Consider the following 23,717-nt stretch of genomic DNA (forward strand, 5'->3'; position numbering starts at 1 on the left):
ACTTAGCCACCCAGGTACCCCAGCTGCAGATAATTTTGATCCCAGGGGACATTCATCAATGTCGAGACACGTTCAGTTGCTACAACTATCAGAGTCATACTGGCATCGAGTAGGTAGGTGTCAGGGATGCAGCTAAACATCCTACAAGACACAGGACAGATCCCCACACAACAAAGGCTTATGCAACCCAAACTGTCATTAGAGCAAGGGTTGGCATACCCTAGGAGAGGGGGAAGGCTATTAACTACTATTTAAAGTCCAGATGCAATAAAAAATTTCATAAATTTGATGACATAAAAATAAAAATTTTGAAAAAGTTTTATTTTGAACAAATTTAATTTTTCCCCAGTACTTTGCATTTTGTTTTTTTAATCATCATTATGTAATATAAAAAAATAGTAAAGAATTTTTTCACCAAGTACGTTGTAGATGCCCCCAGATACATTCTAATGAACCATACAAATTTAGCATTTTCTGTGTGGGCAATGATATGGACAAGTCTGGAACTACTGCTGTATATAATGCCAATCTATGTCTTAAATAGTTAAACTAACCTGCTTCTCTGAGTCTACTCCTTATAATATCTACATTCCTGTGTGTCTATGTGTGACTGTGCATGTGTCAGTGTGTGTTGCAAATTTCCTTGAGGCAAATATATTCTCTAAAGTAAATATATATATGTGTATATATATATTTTTTTTTTTTGAGAGAGAGAGAGAGCAAGCATGAGCAAGTAGGAAGGGCATAGGGAGAGGGAGAGGCACGCTCCCTTCAGAGCATGGAGCCCGAAGCAAGGCTCATGGGATCATGACCTGAGCTGAAGGCAGACACTTAACCGACTGAGCCACCCAAGTGTCCTAAAGTAACGATTTTTATGTTTAACACTTATTCAGTGCCAGGTATTGTCCTAAGCCCTTTATGTATCCCAACATATTTAATCATCACTGCAAACCTAGAAGATAGTTCCTTTTAATCCCCATTTTACAGATGACACTGAGACAAAGCAGTGAGTAACATGCCCAAAGTCACACTGCTAGTAAGTAGTAGAGCCAAGGAAGGTTCATTAACTACTTGATAAATATTCTCTATTATGATGTTGATGAAAAGTAATGTTGAATTGCTTAAAAATCTTAATCTATTTCAACTTTCATGTTTATGTTTTGCCAAACTCTCTTTGAATGAAGCTTCTTTTTTTTTTTTAAGATTTTATTTTTAAGTAATTTCTACAACCAACCGACATGGGGCTCAAACTCATAACACTAAGGCTGATTGAACTACTGACTGAATCAGCCAGGTGCCCCAAATGAAACTTCTTTTTTTAGTTTATTTTTTTATTGTAGTAAGATGAGATTGGGCACATTCAGGATGTTGTGGCCATGGACTGTTTTATTTATTTATTTTTTAATTGTAGTAAGAACTCTTAACCTGAGATCTGCCTACTTAACAAGCTTTTACATGCCAATACAGTACTGTTAACTTACAGGCAGATTTCTAGAACTTTTTATCCTGTGTAACTGAAAGTTTATCCCCACTGAAAAACTCTCCATTTCCCCCTTCTTTTGAATGCATATCCGTGCTCACTCTGTTCTGCTCCTACATTCATTTCTATATTGTGTGAGTGTTTTTAGTTTGTCATTATTCCTTTATTACTGCAAACACTGTGCAAAGAGCCACGTGCCCTGTGTACTTTGAGATATTAAATGTCCCCTTGTTATATTTGTATTGTTAACAATTGTACATAATGACCAAGGTGTGGCTAACTTCTGACAGGACTACTACTATGGATGTAGCAAATTCTTTTTTTTTTTGAAGATTTTATTTATTTGTGTATGGTGAAAGAGAGTGGTCTAGTTTCATTCTTCTGCATGTGGATGTCCAATTTTCCCAGCACCATTTATTGAAGAGACTATCTTTCTTCCAATGGATAGTCTTTTCTACACAAAGATAAACTCAAAATGGATGAAAGATCTAAATGTGAGAGAAGAGTCCATCAAAATCCTAGAGGAGAACACAGGCAACACTCTTTTTGAACTCAGCCACAGTAACTTCTTGCAAGATACATCCACAAAGGCAAAAGAAACAAAAGCAAAAATGAACTATTGGGACTTCATCAAGATAAGAAGCTTCTGCACAGCAAAGGATACGGTCAACAAAACTAAAAGACAACCTACAGAATGGGAGAAGATATTTGCAAATGATGTATCAGATAAAGGGCTAGTTTCCAAGATCTATAAAGAACTTATTAAACTCAACAGCAAAGAAACAAACAATCCAATCATGAAATGGGCAAAAGACATGAAGAGAAATCTCACAGAGGAAGACATGGACATGGCCAACATGCACATGAGAAAATGCTCTGCATCACTTGCCATCGGGGAAATACAAATCAAAATCACAATGAGATCCCACCTCACACCAGTGAGAATGGGGAAAATTAACAAGGCAGGAAACCACAAATGTTGGAGAGGATGCGGAGAAAAGGGAACCCTCTTGCACTGTTGGTGGGAATGTGAACTGGTGCAGCCACTCTGGAAAACTGTGTGGAGGTTCCTCAAAGAGTTAAAAATAGACCTGCCCTACGACCCAGCAATTGCACTGTTGGGGATTTACCCCAAAGATTCAGGCAATGAAACGCCGGGACACCTGCACCCCGATATTTCTAGCAGCAATGTCCACAATAGCCAAACTGTGGAAGGAGCTTTGGTGTCCATCAAAAGATGAATGGATAAATAAGATGTAGTTTATGTATACAATGGAATATTACTCAGCCATTAGAAATGACAAATACCCACCATTTGCTTCGACGTGGATGGAACTGAAGGGTATTATGCTGAGTGAAGTAAGTCAATCGGAGAAGGAAAAACATTATATGTTCTCATTCATTAGGGGAATATAAATAATAGTGAAAGGGAATATAAGGGAAGGGAGAAGAAGTGTGTGGGAAATATCAGAAAGGGAGACAGAACATAAAGACTCCTAACTCTGGGAAACAAACTAGGGGTGGTGGAAGGGGAGGAGGGCGGGGGGTGGGGGTGAATGGGTGACGGGCACTGAGGTGGGCACTTGACGGGATGAGCCCTGGGTGTTATTCTGTATGTTGGCAAATTGAACACCAATAAAAATAAATTTATTATAAAAAAGATTTTATTTATTTGTGTGTGTGTGTGTGTGTGTGTGTGTGCGTGTGTGAGCGAGAGAGAGAGAGAGAGAGAGACAGGCAGAGACACAGGCAGAGGGAGAAGCAGACTCCATGCAGGGAGCCTGACGTGGGACTCGATCCCGGGACTCCAGGATCATGCCCTGGACTGAAAGCAGTGCTAAACTACTGAGCCACCCGGGCTGCCCTAGCAAATTCTTCTAAAGCAGCATTGTCTCTATAGCTCCATTAAGAACAAGAATGTTTTCTTTGCTCACAATGAAGCCTATTCTTTTTTTTTTTTTAAGCCTATTCTTCTGGACAGACACAACACAATTATGACCGCATATGGATGTGGGCCACCCAAATGCAAGAAGTACCTGTGTACTGATGGAGAATTTTGACCAGCTCCTGTAAGCGATGGCCCTGAGGGCTGAATTTGAAAATTATGTCATGGTGATGTAAGAAACTGTACAAGCGGTAAAAGATTATTTTGCTGGCTTCAAACGTTGTTTTAACATAAAGATCATGGGTGCTAGGAGAGAAAGAAGGGACAATATGTCAATGAATGACTTAGAGGATAGCCAATAGGTGTCTTTCTTGCTTTCCTGTCACTGACCTGCTTATCTGGCAGTTGGTCTCCCGGCTGAAAGCGCATTTCATCAGTACATCCAAGGTCATCAGGTTGATGTGCTCAAAGACCTCCACAACTGTGTCCTGAGTGCCACAAATCTTCTCCCACTTACCCTGGCATAGGAGGTCAAGATCAACAACATCACCATCATCAAAATACCTTTACCTGAAAGCTCCTCTCTGACTCTGCTCTTAGGACATAAGGTAGACTGCCCTGACCTAGAAGGAGCCATCCGTTATATATGTAAATTAATCAAGTGGCATGAGGAGGGAAAAACTGCACCCAGCTGGGTGAGAAAGAGCATGGAGCAACCCGGGTTTCTGGAAAATGGCTGAGTTAAGTATCTTTGGCCTTTCAGTTATTGTCATAACTCTGCTTTACAGCAGATCAGAGTCCCAGTAAAACAGATCTATAATTACAGAGGGTCTCTCCAGGGCTTCTTCCATCTTCAGTCCCCAAATTGCTAGACAATCCACCCTATCACTACTGCCAACCACCATAGCCACATTTAAAATAAACTTGGAACATTGTAAAACACATTTTACATTTACCCGGGGGCTCCCGGGTGGCTCAATTGGTTAAGCATCTGACTCTTGATTTCAGCTAAACTCATGATCTCAGGGTTGTGAGATAGAGCCCCACATCGGGCTCCATGTTGGGTGTGGAGCCTGCTTAAGATTAGCTCTCTCCCTCTCCCTCTCCCCTGCCCCTCCCCCCCTTCTTACAGACCAAAAACAAAACCTAAAGACATTTTCAATTCAGAAGTGGAGGACAGAGAGAAGCTATGAAAGGAGCAGCTTCGGGGAGTGACTCCCAGTCAAGTGCTCCTTCTGTCCACTTCCCCCCCCCCCCCAAGTGACCTACTTACACTACATCCGAGATGTTTTGTGGCTGAAACTGCCATATATGAAAATATATTTGTCATAATAGGCATTCATTGTGTAAAACACAAATAAATCTGAATGGTTAAAGTCAGAGCAACCTACATTTGTTGAACACCTACGCCATAGCTAGGGGCTGCTATGGATTTGCAGGTCTGGATGGGGGTGGGGTGGAAGGCAGAGATTTTTTTTAAAAGCTTTTACTCAAATGTCAATTGTTTATTCAATTGTTTTCATCTTTAATTATATAAGTTTAACTGAGTAAAAAAAAGTAAATTTAGAAGAAATGGGAGCAAAGGGGAAGCTCAAGGCTGGAGGCACTTCTGCATAGTTCAGCAGAGGGAGGAACTATGGATGGGGTCTCAGGCACAGGCGGGACAGAGAAACAAGGAAGACAGAAGTGGTTTTATTGAAACAGAGTTAAACCCAGTACCATCACTGGCTAATTTGCAATTGTGCACAAAGCTGCACAGAATGGAAATAGCATGCTCCCTGCCGGGCCCCCTAGCCTGCCTCCTGGTTTGCTGCCAAGAATGAGATAGGGGTATTTTCACCTCAACAAGGGCAACTGATGTTAAATCCACTTCTGTGAGAACCCAGTTAATCAGCTGGTAACAGCAGGTCTCTCTTGGGAAAAGGGATGAGTTTACAGATGAAGGTGGAGGGAAACCTTGACTTTGTGGGGTTTGAAGTTTATAATAAAACTTCTATTAATGAGTTACTTGTCTGATTTTTAAACGAGTACAAATTTAAAAAATTTAAATATGTCATGTACAAGTGAAGTTTTGGAATGGAACTCATTTATAAATCATGCCCATGGGAATATTCTTCTGCCAGCATCATCCTGGCTCTTTGAAAAGGCTCAAATAAGCTCCTAATGATCCTCCTACTATCCACTAGAGGAAACTCACATCTGCGACTTTAATCTAGACACTTATCCTTTCTAGGGTCTTTGTAGCCATCAGGCAAGTTCATCCTAACTTCCACACCTTTGTTCATGCTAACTCACTCTGCCTAGAATTCCCTCATCTGTATTATCCACATAATCAAGTCTTGTTCATACGTCCTGGCAAATCTGAGTCCCCTCTGCATCTGAAGCTACTATAGCTGTTCCTGGTTCCATCACTTGTCAGTTATAGCACTTACCATCTGAATCTCACTACTTGGTACTTGGTTTACTGCCATAGGGTCTCAAAATATATCCAGGTCATATGACCAGATCTTCATCATTTTTTATCACCCAAAGAACCAAAGCAAAGGCTTACATAGACACCTCTTGCTCAGCTGGTAATTGTACATTGGCTAATTTCTAGGATCCATCCTCCTTTGACTTTCACTACCCACTACAGACGTGAAATACATTCCTTTTTGGAAACATTCTGGAACACATCAGAGCACTCTTTCCCTTCACTTACCAGCATTATATTCACAGAATGGGCCATCACCTTGATGTATGATTTCAAGATGTTAACATTGAACCCAGGAGTTAGTAGGCAGCGGTGCTGGAACCATTTGGATCCTTCCAGACTCACTAGTCCGTTTCCTTGAGAAATAAAAGGGATAAAACCTCATGCCACTTTATTAGATGAGATGACAAAGGAGAGGTGAGGGACACAACATCATGGGCTGACCATGGCACACAGGTAGTCATAACAGAGTGGAAATCAGAGCAGGGCTCATATATTAAGTTGGAAGTTAGTTTTGATGCTTACATCTGGGATGGATGTATTCAACACTGTGAGGAAGACACACCAAGTTTTGCAGCCTGATGAGTATGCCGATCCTGAAATCACCAGCTACTGTCTCTGTAGTAACTGAATAAGTTACCTAATCTTTCCAAGGTTTGGTTTTCTCAATGATGAAGTGTGATAATAAGCATCTACTTCACTGTGTTGCTGTGAAGATTAAATGAAAGTGTATATATGAGGCAACTAGCATGGCCTGTAACTTGATGTAGAAACACAACAAATATTCATCTCTCTTGACTCCAAACCAACCCATAAACTATGCTGTGAATACAAAATTTACAAGGAACTAGACCCGAGTATTTGCTCTGTCCCCAGATGTCTCGTCTTCGAGCCCTAGTCTGTGCTTTACACCCATAAATGATATGAAGTGGAAACTCTCAGGAAGGCCAATGCTTCACAACCTTTTGTTGCAAGAAAGGTCATTAAAGATTTGGTTTTAAAATGACTGTAAAGTTTATTAATATGTAATTTCCATCATTCATTGAGTGCTTACGTGTCAGGCTTGTGACACATAGTCCAGCACTGGTACAATGCCAGCCATTACACTAAGTGTGGGAAATATGGGCTTCACTTAATTCTCACAATGGCCCAGAGATGTAATGCTTATTGGATGATTTCCCCCAAATCACATTCAATTAGTCAGTGGGAGGCAGTGTTCAAATCCAAGTAGCTCTGAACCCCAAACCTACAATTTTTTCCATTTAATTCCTTCTTTGTCTAACATAAATACCAATTACATGACTAAAAGTCTTAATTTATCTGCTAATGGAATACTACAGACTATACTTCAGAGCAAAACTGCACTGGTTTTCAAATGGAAATAAAGGAACTCCAAAAAAAAAAAAGGGGAAGAATCAAGAAAACAAGAGGGAAGAAAGGATAAAATAAAGGATATAGATGTGAGGCTACAGTTTTAAAGACAGAGATGGGATGGATTCACACACATGTGCCTTAAGAATGAGACTTTGGGGAGAGAAATGGACAAAGAGGGCTCCTGAGAAGTTGTGCTGTGTTGGCTTAGCACTCACTCTTGATCTTCCCCCTAGAAAACTTGCAGTATGGATTTATCACTCTCTTAATGCTTTTGAGCATTCTGATTTGTTTCTTGGAATGCTCTGCTATAGCAAGGGGACCTCAGTGTGTCACCCTACTCTGTTGTACATACATACCAAGACATGGAATCAAGAACTTGTACAGGTACTTGGACTTGGGATCTGCAGAGTCAAGCAGAAGAAACAAATGACAGCATTAGAAATTACCAAAGTCGGTGAAGTTTCTTTAAATTTGCCTGCACTAACCATAAATAACAAAAAAGGAGCCCAGGACTCACCCCCTATAGCCTTGGTAGGCCTAGGAAAACTACAAGTCTCGGTTGAGAAACCAGAGAATAACAAACCCCAGGAGGCAGACAGGTACACATACCCAGATTTTCCCCTTGCTTATACTTTCTCCAACAGAAGTAGAGATTGCCTAAGGGTTACCAAGTTTCCAGAACAGGATTTCGGACAGTATATCCTTTTTGGAAAGTAGGTTAGTGATTAGAGCAGGGGCTGGCAAACCACAGAGAATGGGGGACAAATGCTTCTTGGGGTTCTCGTGAACTCTAACATGGAGGTATTTTACCGCTTTGTCCTTTAAAGGGTAAGCAGGAAACAAATTAGGGCTGGGGGCATGGGGAACATGGAGACTTTCAGGGAAAAGCTGTTTTCCTTTATCAGGTTTTACTGAAAGTAAGAGAGACAGTGGACAGGGAAAAAAGATTAGAATATAAGATTGTATTTAAAACTAAGTTAGTTAAAACATAGATGATGGAGCAAAAACCAGATATTTTAATTTTGTGCTATGAGATGATCCACCATGGATGCCTTGAAAAAGGCTTGGATGGGGGAATTAGATGACTTGTGCATGCCCTAAAATGAAACACAGTTGAGAAGTATGCAGAAAGCAAAAAATAAATAAATAAAATTTGGACCACAGTCAAGAGGTTATACTGGTAAATTAATGATCTAGCAGTCAGGTATATGTACTGAACCAACAGAGGCAGAGCTACTTCTGAATTCTTGAAAGACTTATGCTCAAACAGGGGGCTGGGGGTGGGAGGTATTGCTGACGTGAAGTCACAAAACCAAGAGGCAAAGGAAGTCCTTGGTGATCTGATGGTGCCAACTGGGCTTTAAGATATACCCTCAAGGGCCCATGGGAGTCTGACCTGGACAAAGGACTGGGTGGGGTGGAAGGAGTGGGAATCTCTTTCAGGGTTGGTCAGAAACTTCTCCTCACTTTCTCCAGGTCTCTCTCTCTCTCTCTTTTTAAAGATTTTATTTATTCATGAGAGACACAAAGAGAGAGGCAGAGACATAGGCAGAGGGAGAAGCAGGCTCCTCGCAAGAAGCCCGATGCAAGACTCGATCCTGGACCCCGGGATCAAGACCTGAGCCACTGAGCCACTCAGGTGTCCTCTTTTCTTTTCTTTCTTTTCTTTTCTTTTCTTTTCTTTTCTTTTCTTTTCTTTTCTTTTCTTTTCTTTTCTTTTCTTTTCTTTTCTTTCTCTTTTCTTTTCTTTTTTCTTTTCTTTCTTTTCTTTTCTTTCTTTCTTTCTTTTCCTTCCTTCCTTCCTCTTTCTTTCTTTCTTTCTTTCTTTCTTTCTTTTTTCTTTCTTTCTTCTTTTATTCCAGTATAGTGAACACAGTGTTATATTAGTTTCAGGTGTACAGTGTAGTGATTCAACACTACCATACATCACCCAGTGCTCATCACAAGTGGCCTCCTTCATTCCCATCACCTATTTCTCCCATCCCCCTCCCCTCTGGAAGTCATCAGTGTGTCTCTAGGTCTCTTAAAGGCCCAATACTAATATTTGCTTCAGGATTTCTTTAGGATCCTGCCTGTGAGTTTTGCATATCACTCTTAGGAGGATTAGGTTCATGAGATTCATCCCTTTTCTTACCTGTTCTGCCCAGAAATGTCTTTGCGTAGTCTGGGTCGTAGATATAGAAAAATGCCTGAAAAGGTCCAACCCAGTAAGGAAAGGCACAAGGGTATTTTTCAACAACCTCCTCAAGTTTCTCTATTTTACCATCCTGAAGTAACTGCAGTGAAAAAAGAGTGAAGGAAGTTAGAAGAACCAGACAGTCTGGACTCAACCCTCTTACAGAGGCAAGCTGATCTAGGGCCTGGATAAGGTCGCACAAACATGCATTCTTTGGCATTTCCAAGCTTGGAGTATAATTTTTAAATATATTAATTAATTAATTAATTAATTAATTAATGAGAGAACTGGGGGGAGAGGCAGAGGGGGAGGGAGAAGGAGAAAATCTCAAGCAGACTTCCCCTGTAGCATGGAGCCCAATGCAGGGCTTTTTCTCACAACCCTGACATCATGATCTGAATTAAAACCAAGAATCAGGGCAGCCCCGGTGGCGCAGCGGTTTAGCGCCGCCTGCAGCCCAGGGTGTGATCCTGGAGACCCTGGATGGAGTCCCACGTGGGGCTCTCTGCCTGTGTCTCTGCCTCTCTCTCTCTCTCTCTCTCTCTCTCTCTGTGTGTGTGTGTCTCTATGAATAAATAAATAAAATCTTAAAAAAAAAAACAAGAATCAGACACTTAGCTGACCATGACATCCCTGTGCCCCAGAATATACTTTTCTAATGAAGGTCAGGGCATTTATCTTCTCAATGTAAATGTATGTTGTATCTCCAGAACAAGCCCCTGTCAAATGTCAAATGACATCTATGGTGAACTATTTTCCCAACTGAGAAGGTGAAGAGAATCTCATCTGCTTCATCTGCCAACGTCTCACATTTTGATTAGGAGTGGAGTCAAAGCTGAGAAAGATTTTTTTCCTATGGGAAGCTAATTGGTGATAGGCTGAACATGACCCATGATCCAGTTCACAATTTCCTCTCCCTTTTCCTTTCTCTAATCATTGAGGAGTGATTTTTTTCTTGTGACTTCATAGTAAAAGCTCCTCCCTAAAAACCCACCCACTCCATCTATGAAGAAAATCTCATTCTCTTCCCTTACTACTTGGAGGCTCATTTTGAAGTTTGAAGCAATGTTTAAGTAAAAAACTCCCAGCTTCTAGCATTTATAAATCAGAGTACAAATGCCATAATCACAGATGAACTTTTTACTTGATAAGTAGTTTACTAATGGCTCATTTAAAAAATTCCTCTAAATCACTGACAAGAAGATTCATTTATATCCATTTATTATATAAAGTGGGAGTGTGTGTGCACCTGTATGTGTGTGTCTGTGCATGCTCAGCGACACATGATTGTGGGGGTCCTGACTTGCAAAGAAACCCTAAGGCTGGCAAACTCTTCTTTGTGTGACCAATCATACAGAGTTTGCCATGTGATTGCTTGTACCCTCAGAAAAGATGGAAAACTCTGGCTCCCAATTTCCTCTGTTATCAACCAGCATTTTTATCCCATGAAATGTTCCCTGGAAAGTTGAGGGCCCCTAGGAGGTTGAGATTCTTAAAATCTAGCTCCTGAAATGGTACAGACTCATTTTTGCTAACATTCCCACAATCAAGCCAGTGACAAGCACCCACTGACAATGCAAATGATGTTTCCCAACAAAGCAAAGGTTCCTTCATTAATTCATTTGTAAACAATAGACAAATGATTATTTATTAAGTGCCTAGTATATATGCCAGGCAATAGAGATGTAGGGAAATATAAGACAGTTAAGGTCTTTGCCCTCATGGAAATTATAGCCTAATATGAGGATTATTTATTTAGGTTGGAAATTGTCATGGACACCCTCAGCCACAAGCATGTGGTTACACTTTGAGTAACTCCTGTCTCGGCAAAAAGAAGAGAAAGCCATTGTGAGTCCCACAATATATGAATTTATATTTCTTCATCCACAGTAGTATCTTAATATATTTGAAAATATGTCTTATACATATTTAGGAAGTATTGTTTAGAAATATTCAGAAAGTGCTTAGTCCCCAGACAAATAATAATAGCTAACACTTACAAAGCACTATTATGAACTAGGTGCTGCCAAGATCATGCTTTCCATGATTTATATTGTTTAATCTTTATACCAGGAACCCTATGAAGCAGATATGATTAGAATTTACATTTTACAGATGAGGAAACTGAGTCTCAGGGAGGTTAAGGAAAATTGTTTCAGCTGTTCTTTGTGACTATCTGAGTGATGAATTGTCAAAAGAAACATAAAGGGTAGGGGCACGTGGGTGGCTCAGTTGGTTAAGTGTCTTTGGCTCAGGTCATGATCTCAGGATCCTGGGATTGTGCCCTGAATCAGACTCTGTGCTTAACATGGAGTCTGCTTGTCCCTCTCTGCCCCTCCAGCTGCCTGTTCATGCTTTTTTTTTCTCTCTCTCTCAAATAAATAAATAAATAAAATCTTTTAAAAAGAAACATAAAAAGTACAAAAAAAGATAAATAAGCAGGGTTGGTAATATTAGCCAGCTTGATATATCAGCCATCGCTCATCTGCAAAACTCTGATAGGGGGCTCTCTAAAATACACAAAAAATAATTTAGTGATAGTCAAGATGACTATGGACTTTAAAACATTATGAATGCAATAAACAGTCTGAATGAAAATATAACCATTCTGTTTACAACAATATCAGAAAGAACAAAACATTCAGAAACAAAAAGAGACAAATATAAGACTTATATTCTGAAAACTACAAAACATTGTTGAAAGAAATTTTTAAAAACCTTAAGTAAATGTAAAGATATCTCATGTTTATGAATCAGAAGACTTAATATTGCTAAAATGACAATAATTCCCAAATCGATCTACAAATTCAATGTAATCCTGCAGAATCACAGCTGGCTTCTTTGTAGATGACATTGACAAGCTGATCCTAAAATTTATATGGAAACCAGAGGTATCCAGAATAGCCTAAATAATCTTGAAAAAAAAAAAACAAAACAAAATAGGAGGATTCATGCTTTCTGATTTCAAAACTTACTATAAAGCAAAGTAAGACAGTGTGGTATTGGCATAAGGGTAGACATATAGATCAATAGAATAGAATTGAGAATCCAGAAATAAAGTTCATGTTTATAGTCAACTGATAGTAGTGTTTTTTGTTCCAATGAGGTGGTTCTTGGTGGGCCCTTGGGTGGGGGCTGGTCACCAGAAAGACCAAGCCATAATTAGAAACTTGGGATTTTCAACCCCATTTCCCATTCTCCAGAGATAGAGAGGGATTGGCAATGGGGTTAATGTTCAATCATGCCTATGTGAGGAAGACTTTGTAAGAATTCCAAAAGTACAGGGTTTGGAGACCTTCTAGTTTGGTGAACATGTGGAGGTACTGGTAGAGTGATGCATCTGGAGAGGGCATGGGCGCTCTGTGCCCCTTCCCAGATAACTTACCCTGTGCATCACTTCCAACTGCATGCTCATCTGTATCCTTTATCCTAACCACTTTTAATAAACTGGTAAACAGTAAATTAACTGTGTTCCTGAATTCTGTGAGCTAATCCCACATATTAACCAAACCCAAGGAGGAGGTTATGGGAATCTCCAACTTACAGGTGATTGAACATAGTAACAACTTGGACTTATCATTGGCACGTGAAGTGGGGAGGGGATAGTCCTGTGAGGCTGAATTCTTAATCTGTGGGATTTGATTATTTCTCTGGGTAGACAGTCAGAATTTCATTAAGTTGTAGGACACTCAGTACCACAAAATTGCTTGGTTGCAGGGGCACTCACCCAACATCTGGTGTCAAAAGTGTTTTGAGTATGGCCATAATGTGAGAGAAAAGGGGAAACACAGGAGGAAGAATGGGTTTTTCCCACTCAGGTGCCAAAACAACAATGGGGGGGAGGGAGTAGTCTTTTCAACGAATGGTGCTGGGATATAACTAGATATCCACAAAGAATAAAATAAAGTTAGACCCTTACTTTACGCAATATGCAACAATTAACTTAAAGAATCAAATATCTAAACAAAAGAGGTAAAAGTATAAAACTCTTAGAAGAAAACACAAGGAATTAACCTTAGACTCAATAGTCAGTTGCATTTCTACACTAAAATGTAGAAAATCTATATTTTCTACACAAAACCAGCTGCATTTCTAACAAACAATCTGAAAAGAAAATAATGAAAACAAGTCCATTTACCATACATGAAAAAGAATAAAATATTTAGGATGTGAAACCAAGTATTGGAAAACCAAGTATTCCCAACCAACAAGGTGAAAGACTTGCACAGTGAGAGCTAAACATTTCTAAAGAACTTTAAAAGGACATAAATAAATGGAAACACATCTCATATTCATGGATTGGGAGATTTATTATTTTTTAAAAGATTTTATTTATTTATTTATTCATGAGAGACACACAGAGAGAGGCAGAGACATAGGCAGAGGGAGGGGCAGGCTCCCAGGGAGCCTGAGGCAGGCCCAGTCCTAGGACCCCAAGATCACAACCTAAGCCAAAGGCACACGCTCAACCACTGAGCCACCCAGGCGTCCTTGGAAGATTTATTATTGTTAAGATGTAAGTACTACCCTAAGTGATCTACAATTCAATGTAATCCTTACCAAAATCTCACTGATGTTTTCTGTAGAAATAGAAAAATCATCCTAAAATTTATATAGAATATCAAGGGACCTTGAATAGCCAAAACAGTCTTAAATCACAAGAACAAAACTGAAAGACTCACATTTCTTGATTTCAAAACTTATTACAGAGCTACAGTAATCAAAACAGTGTGATTCTGGCCCAGAAATATATATATATATATATATATATATATATATATATATATATATATAGGCTAATGGAATAAAATAGAAAGCCTAGAAATAAATCCTCAAATATCTGGTCAAGTGATGTTCGACAAAGGTGCCAGGACCATTCAATGGGAAAATGATAGTTTTTCAACAAATGTTGCTGGGAAAACTGGATATTCACATGCCACAGAATAAAGTTGGGCCCTTCCTTACCAAAACGCCACATACAAAAATTAACTGAAACTGGTTCAAAGACCTAAATATAAGACCTAAACCTGTAAAACTCTTAGAAGAAAACATAGGGCATAGGATGCCTGGGTGGCTCAGTGGTTAAGTGTCTGCCTTCGGCTCAGGGAGTGATCGTGGAGTCCTGGGATCAAGTCCCACATTGGGCTCCCTGCATGGAGCCTGCTTCTCCCTCTGCATGTGTCCCTGCCTCTCTCTCTCTGTGTGTCTCTCATAAATAAATAAACAAAATCTTAAAAAACAAAAAAGGAAAACACAAGGCAAATTCTCCACAGCATTGGATCTGGCAATGACTTCTTCAATATGACACAAAAGGCACAGGAAAAAAAATATACAAATTGGACATTATGAAAATCAAAAATTTTTGTTCATGAAAAGACAGTATAACAGAATAAAAAGTGAAAAACACAGAATGGGAGAAATATTTGCAAATAATATATCTGATAAGTGAGATTCCACTTATCCAGAACAAATAGAGATCTTAAACTCAACAACAAAAAACAAACAACCTGATCCAAAATGAGTAGAAGACTTAACTAGACACTTCTCCAAAAAAGATATACAAATGGCATTGAGCAGATGAAAAGACGCTTAAGGGATGCCTCAGTGGCTCAATGGTTGAGTGTCTGTCTGCCGTAGGCTTGAGTTGTGATCCAGGGGTCCTGGGACCAAGTCCAGCATCAGGCTCCCCACAGGGAGCCTTTTCTTCCTCTGCCTATGTTTCTATCTCTCTCTGTGTCTCTCATGAATGAATGAATGAATGAATGAATGAATGAATGAATGAATAATTAAATAAATAAATAAAATCTTAAAAAAAGAGAAAAGATGCTTAACATCACTAATCATTAGGGAAATGCAAATCACACCCATTAGGATAACTACCGTCAGGAAAAAAAAAAAACCCAAAACAGAAAACAAATGTTAGTAAGAACATGGAGAGATTGGAATCTCTGTGCACTTCTGGTGGAAGTGTAAAATGGTACTGCCACTATGGAAAACAGTGTGGCTGTTCCTCAAAAAATTAAAAATGGAATTACTATATGATCCAGCAATTCCATTTCTGGGTACTTATCCAAAAGAATTGAAAGTAGGGCATTGTACACCCATGTTCACAATAGCTAAAATGTAGAAACCACCCATGTATCCACTGATGGATGAATAGATAAATAAAATGAGGTATATAGGGCCAGTGAAATATTATTCAGTTTTTAAAAGAAAGGAAATTCTGACATATGCTACAGAATGGATGAACCCTGAGGACATTACATTAAGTGAAATAAGCTAGTCACAAAAAAGATAAATACTACACGATTCCACTTATACAAAATACTAGTAGTCAAAATTGTAGAGTAGTCAAAATTACAGAGACAGAAAATAGAGTGGTGGTTCCTGGGGGCTGGGGAGATAAAGAAATGGGGGACTATTGTTTACTGGGTATAGAGTTTCAGTTTTGCAAGCTGAAAAGAGTTATGGAGTTGGATGGTGTTGATGACTGCACAACATTATGAATGTATGTAACATCACTGACTTGTACACTTTTAAAAATGTTTAAGATGGTAAATTTTATGTTATGGGCATTTTACTACAGTAATGATGTTGGGAAAAAAATCAGAAATGTGTCAGAATTTTCAACAGTCACCTTGAAAGCTAGAAGATGATGGAATGTTGTCTTCATTCAAAATTCTGAGAGAAAATTATTTCCAAAGTCTAATTCTATACCCAGCCAAACTATCAACTAAGTTATGAATTTTAACAGACAATTTCAGCCATTTGAGAGCTCAAAGAATTCACCCAAGATTCCTTCACTCAATCTCAAGAAGCTACCCATAAAAATAATAAAATAAATCAGAAAAAAAGATATACTATCCAGGAAACAGAAGATATGACACAGAATAGCACATTGTCTGTGTACCAGGCCTAGAGAGCAACCAGTCCAGGTTAGAATGGGAGGAGAAGTCTTTGGGAGAAATGCCTCCAGAAAAGTATATGGACTGATAGATTGTTTGATATCTTTCAGTATTTGAAAATGTTGTTGAGATGTGTTTGACAGATCTATTAAAAACATTTGGGAAAAAAATAGTGATAGATTTTGAAAAACTAAGCATACGAGAAAATGACATTAATAACAACATGAGAGAAGAAAGTTCTATGAGAGAAGGAACAAAATCAACCATTGGATCAGTGGTAAGTAAGCATTTACATAATCAAAATAATATAAGTACTAATTTTTCTCTTTAACCAAAAAATACCATGTAACTATATTGGGACAGTAAAAGATGAGGTATAAGTGATTATGCATCATAAAGTAGTTAATAAAAGGATATCTAAAATTATTAAATTAAGAAATGCAACATAGTAATATTTTACCAATAAGGATAGAAAGAAACATGTAAAACAGTTGAGAGTGGTTGCTTTTGGAAAGAAGGATTAAGGGGAGGTGGGCGGGGGGTGGGGGTGACTAGGTGACGGGTACTGAGGTGGGCACTTGACAGGATGAGCACTGGGTGTTATTTTATATGTTGGCAAATTGAACACCAATAAAAAATAAATTTATATTAAAAAAAAGAGTGGAGCTGAAAGATCATGCAACAGCTCTGAGGGGGACACCCTCCCCACCTCAACCATCCTTTAAAATTCTGCCCAGACTTTCACAGACTTTCCTTCCTCCCCTAGATAGAGACACCCACTTCCTTCTAAGATCCCCTTGTCCCTAGGTCTCTATCAAAGCCCTCATTACCCTGTATTTGTATCTTCTCTTTGTAGTCTAAGTAGGCATCTGCCTTGGGCTTCTGAAAGTAGGTACTAGTCTGCTCTCTGCAATTCCAGCATCCACCACACAATTCCACTCAAAGCTGGCTGAACGAATAAAACAAGTAATCAGGGGTGAGCGTGGATGTGGAGAACAGGAGGAACAGAAGGTAAAGGTCTCCCTCTTACACGTTGCAATTTGCCATCATTTTTTGAGTGAGTGGTGGGGGCTGCTCTCTACTTCACAAGAATCTTGGGAAAAGTTCATTTTCTCTGGTGGTAACACACTAAGGGTGGCAACTAATTGTGTTCGATTTTGCATATTTTCTGCAAGTAATAAGCATCATTTAGAATAACGTAACTATCTTTTAGCGATCCGTGTGGAAGGCTTTTCAAGATGCAGTACACAAATGCAAGAGCTCGGTGAAGCAGCTAGACCCAGCCCTGAGTTACAGCACGCTCTTTTTCTGTGCTCAGACTCTGCATAGGCCCTCCCAGCCCCCCAGCTTCCACTCCAGAGGCTCCGGGCTTGTTGCCTTTTCCCTGCAGCGCTGTGAAGGAGCAAGCCCAGAGTTCATGGAAAGATGCCCAGAGCCCCAGGCTGGGCCAGAGAGGTCAGTGCAGGATGCAACGCTGAGAGGGAAGGGAGGAGACAGCCCGCCCCACTGCCCGCCCGCCCGCCGGTCTCCTCGGCAGCATCCTTCTCCGCCCCTCCCTTCCGGTACCTTCTGGTGCCCGTAGAACCAGTGGGTGGGGGGCGCGGGGAAGGGGCACAGGTCTCGCAGCAGCCGCAGCCTCCGCAGGTAGAGCTTGATGGCCTGCAGCAGCCCCAGGGCCAGGCAGAAGGCGAAGGCCAGGTACAAGGGCCGCGCCCAGCGCGTCTCGAGCCAGGACGACTCCATCCCTGTGCACCAGGCGGGGCGCGCGCGGACTCGGGGCCGGGGAGGGGGGAGCCCTCTGCGCGCGCCGCCGGGAGAGGTCCCCAGCCCACCGCGACTCGGTGCCCTCAACAAGCTCCTTCCTCCCCGGGAGGAGGGAGAGCGCTGGGAGGGACAGCTCAGGCTTGGCCAGCGGAGGCAGGCGAGAGTTCTCGGGTTTCTAACCCTTTATCTTAAAAAAAAAAAATTTTTTTTTAAAATTTCTTTTTATTGGAGTTCAATTTGCCAACATATAGCATAACACCCAGTGCTCATCCCATCTAACCCTTTATCAATAGAGAGCAATCTTCATTCAGGGCGACTTCTTAATGCCCCTCTGGAATGTCACACTTCAGCTGTGACAGTTTTCAATCATGGGAAGTCAGAATTTAGGTGTTGAAATAATTCCAAGGCCGAGGCCATTGTCTTTCTTCGTTGCCACAAATAAATGGTATACTGCTATGTTTTTTTTTTTTTTAAAAAAGACCAATAAAAAATAAATTTATTATTAAAAAAGAACAAAATAAAACACCCCCAAACTAAAAATCTTCTTCCCTGCTCTGAAATTTTGTCAAAACTCACGGGGGTCTTGGGGCTGGGGATGGATATGTGTAATTATTATACTCATAATATGGCTTGTCCGGTGGTGTGCTGGTAAAGGTTCAACAATTGGTCCTCACTTGGATTTCTAGCATTTGCCAATGTCCATCATGTACTATTTTAAACTGCAGAAGACACTACAGATACAATCAGGGCCCACTACATAATTTGGATCCCAGTGCAAGAAAAAATGTGGGATCCCTTGTTAAAAAGTTATTAACAATTTCAAGGTGATGACGGTAGAGCATTAAACCAAGCATATGCCCTTCTGAGTATGGGGCCTTGTTCCGGGCCCATGAAGCCATTCCTGGATACAAGGGACATAAATAGCCTTGAGAACATAGATAATAGGAAAATGTAGTAAGATAATTAGAAAGTAATGTGGTTTAGGTATTTATTACCTACGAGGTGGTGAACTAGGATCCAACATACCTGACTTCCCAAGCTGCTATTCCCCATTCCCAGCCTTCTTTATAGGCATTCCCCAAATTAATTAATTAATTAATTAATTCATTCATTCATTCATTCATTTATGCTAAGAAAGGCACATGTTAGATGTTGGATTTACAGCCTTGAACAATAAACTCAATCTCTGCTACAACTCCCTATTTTCTTCCCTGTCACTGCCCCCAATACTCAAGCCCCCACCCCAGTCTTCATTGCCAGGTTTTTTGCTAAGTTAATAATTAAGACAGACTTCATTGGTGATAACTTCATATGGACTAAGTACCAACCCCTGGGATGTTCCACTATGTCCCACACATTAAATGTTACAGCTCCCTCTTCCCCAGACCTTGCCTTCTCCTGCCTATCTCCATTCCTCAAGTAGAAGTTGTTATTTGATGGTGTCTCAGAATCTTCTGGTTTATACAGTCTCCTCTGGGTGACTCATAGCATTTTAGTTTCTTCAGATTCTTCCTCTGTACCCTGCCCCTTCCCCAAATCATGATAAATATATAATGGCTTTCACATAACCACATCATGGTGACCAGGCTGAGGACCTCAGACTCATGTTCTGCCTTGGGTCTAGCCAAGCTATTCTTGGCTTCATGACATCTAGTCTGCTCTGGTCCTGGGGTCCTCTGGGCTGACTGACAAATAGTAGAGTGGAGTTCATGAACTTCCAGTTAGTTGTCTCAGCAGGGTCGGGACCTGGGGACTCCTTAGCTGACCTAGTCTTATTCAGACTCTTGCTAAAGATGTAAATCCCTTCTGAGACGTGGCTGGTCCAGCCACTGTATTCTGTATACTTCCTTGGAAAACAAACAATTTTGACACTTTTTGTACTATACCCAAGAGCTTAAGAGAGGCTTAAGGGTGCTAGCTCAAGTCTTCTCTCTGCTTCACTGCCATTTTCACTCTGGTTCCTCTCCAAAAGGAAGCAAAGCAAAATCTATCTAAATTTCTACTTCCAGAATTTTAGCCTAGAGGGAGAAAATCAGATGCTTTCCTGACCTCGGGCTTTACCACTTCTGCTATAATTTACCCTAGTCCACCAGGCTGGAAGAGGTGGGCTTTTTCACAACTTCCACTCATAAGGTAGAAACTTCCTTATGATACAGTCTGTGTCCTCTCTACCCCTGATTGAGACTTAAAATCTACAGCCTACTCCAATAGGACATGCTAATGGGACATACAGGAAGTTAGAAAATTATTCTGGCCAAAGACTGGCTTTCAATACTAATTGCAACATGAAAATCCCACTTTGGAGACCAATAGCAGAACATGTATCCCTTCCTTCTTTTTGCAGACCTGTGCAAATGTCCATTGACTTGAATTTCCTTGGCTGGAGGACCGGGGAAAGGGACACTGAAAAAGCCTAGCAACATGGTCAGCTCAGGTTAAGGAGTTCAGACTTTACAAAAAGTGCTGGGAATCCACCAAAGGGATTTAAGATGGAAAGTGACATAGGTAGTAGATCACAGCTATTTGGGAGATAATAATAGGCAAATATTTATTGGGTGCTTACTTAGTGTCAACTACTATTTTAAAATGATTTACATGTAGTAACTCATTTAGTACTCCTAATAAAAATTTGAGGTAGCTATTACCATTATCCCTATTGTATATATATGGAAACTGACACACACAGAGATTATGAAGTTTGCCCAAGACATCAGAGGGTGAGAATGGGGATCAGGATTTAAATCTGTCCATTCTCAAGAATCCAGGTCCTAGGATCTTAACAAGTACAGGAATAAAGGATATGTGTATGGAGTGGGTGAACGACTAGCACTAGAAGACCACTTCTGATACTTTTGCAATATTCAGATAAGGTGTGATAGTGGCCTGGCAAGGGGGAGTGCCATGGAACAGAGAGGCAGAATGAGTGGGAGAATATTGGAGAGTGTTTTTGATGGAGTTGGTAATCAGATGTGCACCCAGTAGGGAAGAAATCCAGGATGATCTCTGTGTTTCTCCACATTGAGATAGAGCAAGAAGAATCACTCTTTTCTCTTGCTCTGCCTCCAGCCCCCTTCCATGTGTCTTCTGTTCTTCTTGAACCTGCCCTTAGGACTTACCTCCTCAGGAATGCTTCTCTAACCACCCAGCCCTTTGGGAATCTATCCTATGAACAATTGAAGCACTCATTTTCATACCTCTCTCATTTGATACTTCATTTATTCATATTTTCATTTATGACTCATTCCATAGTTAGCAATTCTTTTTTTCTTTTTTTAATAAATTAATTTTTATTGGTGTTCAATTTACCAACATACAGAATAACACCCAGTGCTCATCCCGTCAAGTGTCCCCCTCAGTGCCCGTCACTAATTCACCCCCACCCCCCGCCGTCCTCCCCTTCCACCACCCCTACTTCATTTCCCAGAGTTAGGAGTCTTTATGTTCTGTCTCCCTTCCTGATATTTCCCACACATTTCTTCTCCCTTCCCTTCTATTCCCTTTCACTATTATTTATATTCCCCAAATGAATGAGAACATACACTGTTTGTCCTTCTCCGATTGACTTATTTCACTCAGCATAATACCCTCCAGTTCCATCCACGTTGAAGCAAATGGTGGGTATTTGTCATTTCTAATTGCTGAGTAATATTCCATTGTATACATAAACCACATCTTCTTTATCCATTGATCTTTCGATGGACACCGAGGCTCCTTCCACAGTTTGGCTATTGTGACCATTGCTGCTAGAAACATCGGGGTGCAGGTGTCCCGACGTTTCATTGCATCTGAATCTTTGGGGTAAATCCCCAACAGTGCAATTGCTGGGTCGTAGGGCAGGTCTATTTTTAACTCTTTCAGGAACCTCCACACAGTTTTCCAGAGTGGCTGCACCAGTTCACATTCCCACCAACAGTGTAAGAGGGTTCCCTTTTCTCCGCATCCTCTCCAACATTTGTGGTTTCCTGCCTTGTTAATTTTCCCCATTCTCACTGGTGTGAGGTGGTATCTCATTGTGGTTTTGATTTGTATTTCTCTGATGGCAAGTGATGCAGAGCATTTTCTCATGTGCTTGTGGGCCATGTCCATGTCTTCCTCTGTGAGATTTCTCTTCATGTCTTTGGCCCATTTCATGATTGGATTGTTTGTTTCTTTGGTGTTGAGTTTAATAAGTTCTTTTTTTTTAATTAATTTTTATTGGTGTTCAATTTACCAACATACAGAAAAACACCCAGTGCTCATCCCGTCAAGTGTCCACCTCAGTGCCCATCACCCATTCTCCTCCAACACCCGCCCTCCTCCCCTTCCACCACCCCTAGTTCGTTTCCCCGAGTTAGGAGTCTTTATGTTCTGTCTCCCTTCCTGATATTTCCCAACATTTCTTTTCCCTTCCTTTATATTCCCTTTCACTATTATTCATATTCCCCAAATGAATGAGAACATACACTGTTTGTCCCTCTCCGATTGACTTATTTCACTCAGCATAATACCCTCCAGTTCCATCCACGTTGAAGCAAATGGTGGGTATTTGTCATTTCTAATTGCTGAGTAATATTCCATTGTATACATAAACCACATCTTCTTTATCCATTCATCTTTCGATGGACACCGAGGCTCCTTCCACAGTTTGGCTATTGTGGCCATTGCTGATAGAAACATCGGGGTGCAGGTGTCCCGACGTTTCATTGCATCTGAATCTTTGGGGTAAATCCCCAACAGTGCAATTGCTGGGTCGTAGGGCAGGTCTATTTTTAACTCTTTGAGGAACCTCCACACAGTTTTCCAGAGTGGCTGCACCAGTTCACATTCCCACCAACAGTGTAAGAAGGTTCCCTTTTCTCCGCATCCTCTCCAACATTTGTGGTTTCCTGCCTTGTTAATTTTCACCATTCTCACTGGTGTGAGGTGGTATCTCATTGTGGTTTTGATTTGTATTTCCCTGATGGCAAGTGATGCAGAGCATTTTCTCATGTGCATGTTGGCCATGTCTATGTCTTCCTCTGTGAGATTTCTCTTCATGTCTTTTGCCCATTTCATGATTGGATTGTTTGTTTCTTTGGTGTTGAGTTTAATAAGTTCTTTATAGATTTTGGAAACTAGCCCTTTATCTGATATGTCATTTGCAAATATCTTCTCCCATTCTGTAGGTTGTCTTTTAGTTTTGTTGACTGTATCCTTTGCTGTGCAGAAGCTTCTTATCTTGATGAAGTCCCAATAGTTCATTTTTGCTTTTGTTTCTTTTGCCTTTGTGGATGTATCTTGCAAGAAGTTACTGTGGCCGAGTTCAAAATGGGTGTTGCCTGTGTTCTCTTCTATGATTTTGACGGACTCTTGTCTCACATTTAGATCTCTCATCCATTTTGAGTTTATCTTTGTGTATGGTGAAAGAGAGTGGTCCAGTTTCATTCTTCCACATGTGGATGTCCAATTTTCCCAGCACCATTTATTGAAGAGACTGTCTTTTTTCCAGTGGATAGTCTTTCCTACTTTGTTGAATATTGGTTGACCATAAAGTTGAGGGTCCACTTCTGGATTCTCTATTCTGTTCCATTGATCTATGTGTCTGTTTTTGTGCCAGTACCACACTGTCTTGATGACCACAGCTTTGTAGTACAACCTGAAATCTGGCATTGTGATGCCCCCAGCTATGGTTTTCTTTTTTA

At 40.4% G+C, this 23,717-nt stretch overlaps 1 protein-coding gene across 1 annotated transcript in view; it reads right to left on the reverse strand.

Moving 5' to 3' along the window:
- LOC112914748 (cytochrome P450 4X1-like) overlaps positions 1-18,174 on the reverse strand; it is a 39,926-nt gene extending 21,752 nt beyond the window's left edge. Inside the window, exons 1-6 of the mRNA XM_025991885.2 lie at positions 17,860-18,174; positions 9,347-9,488; positions 7,569-7,613; positions 6,067-6,194; positions 3,756-3,883; positions 3,517-3,671 (exon numbers count right to left, since the gene is read on the reverse strand). Coding sequence (XP_025847670.2) covers positions 3,517-3,671; positions 3,756-3,883; positions 6,067-6,194; positions 7,569-7,613; positions 9,347-9,488; positions 17,860-18,036 — 775 coding nt within the window. The 5' untranslated portion in view covers positions 18,037-18,174. The remainder of the gene's footprint in view (positions 1-3,516; positions 3,672-3,755; positions 3,884-6,066; positions 6,195-7,568; positions 7,614-9,346; positions 9,489-17,859) is intronic.
- Between the last annotated feature and the right edge of the window lie 5,543 nt (positions 18,175-23,717).

The sequence above is a fragment of the Vulpes vulpes genome, chromosome 10 (assembly GCF_048418805.1).
Source record: "Vulpes vulpes isolate BD-2025 chromosome 10, VulVul3, whole genome shotgun sequence".
In the NCBI taxonomy this organism is placed as follows: Eukaryota; Metazoa; Chordata; class Mammalia; order Carnivora; family Canidae; genus Vulpes; species Vulpes vulpes.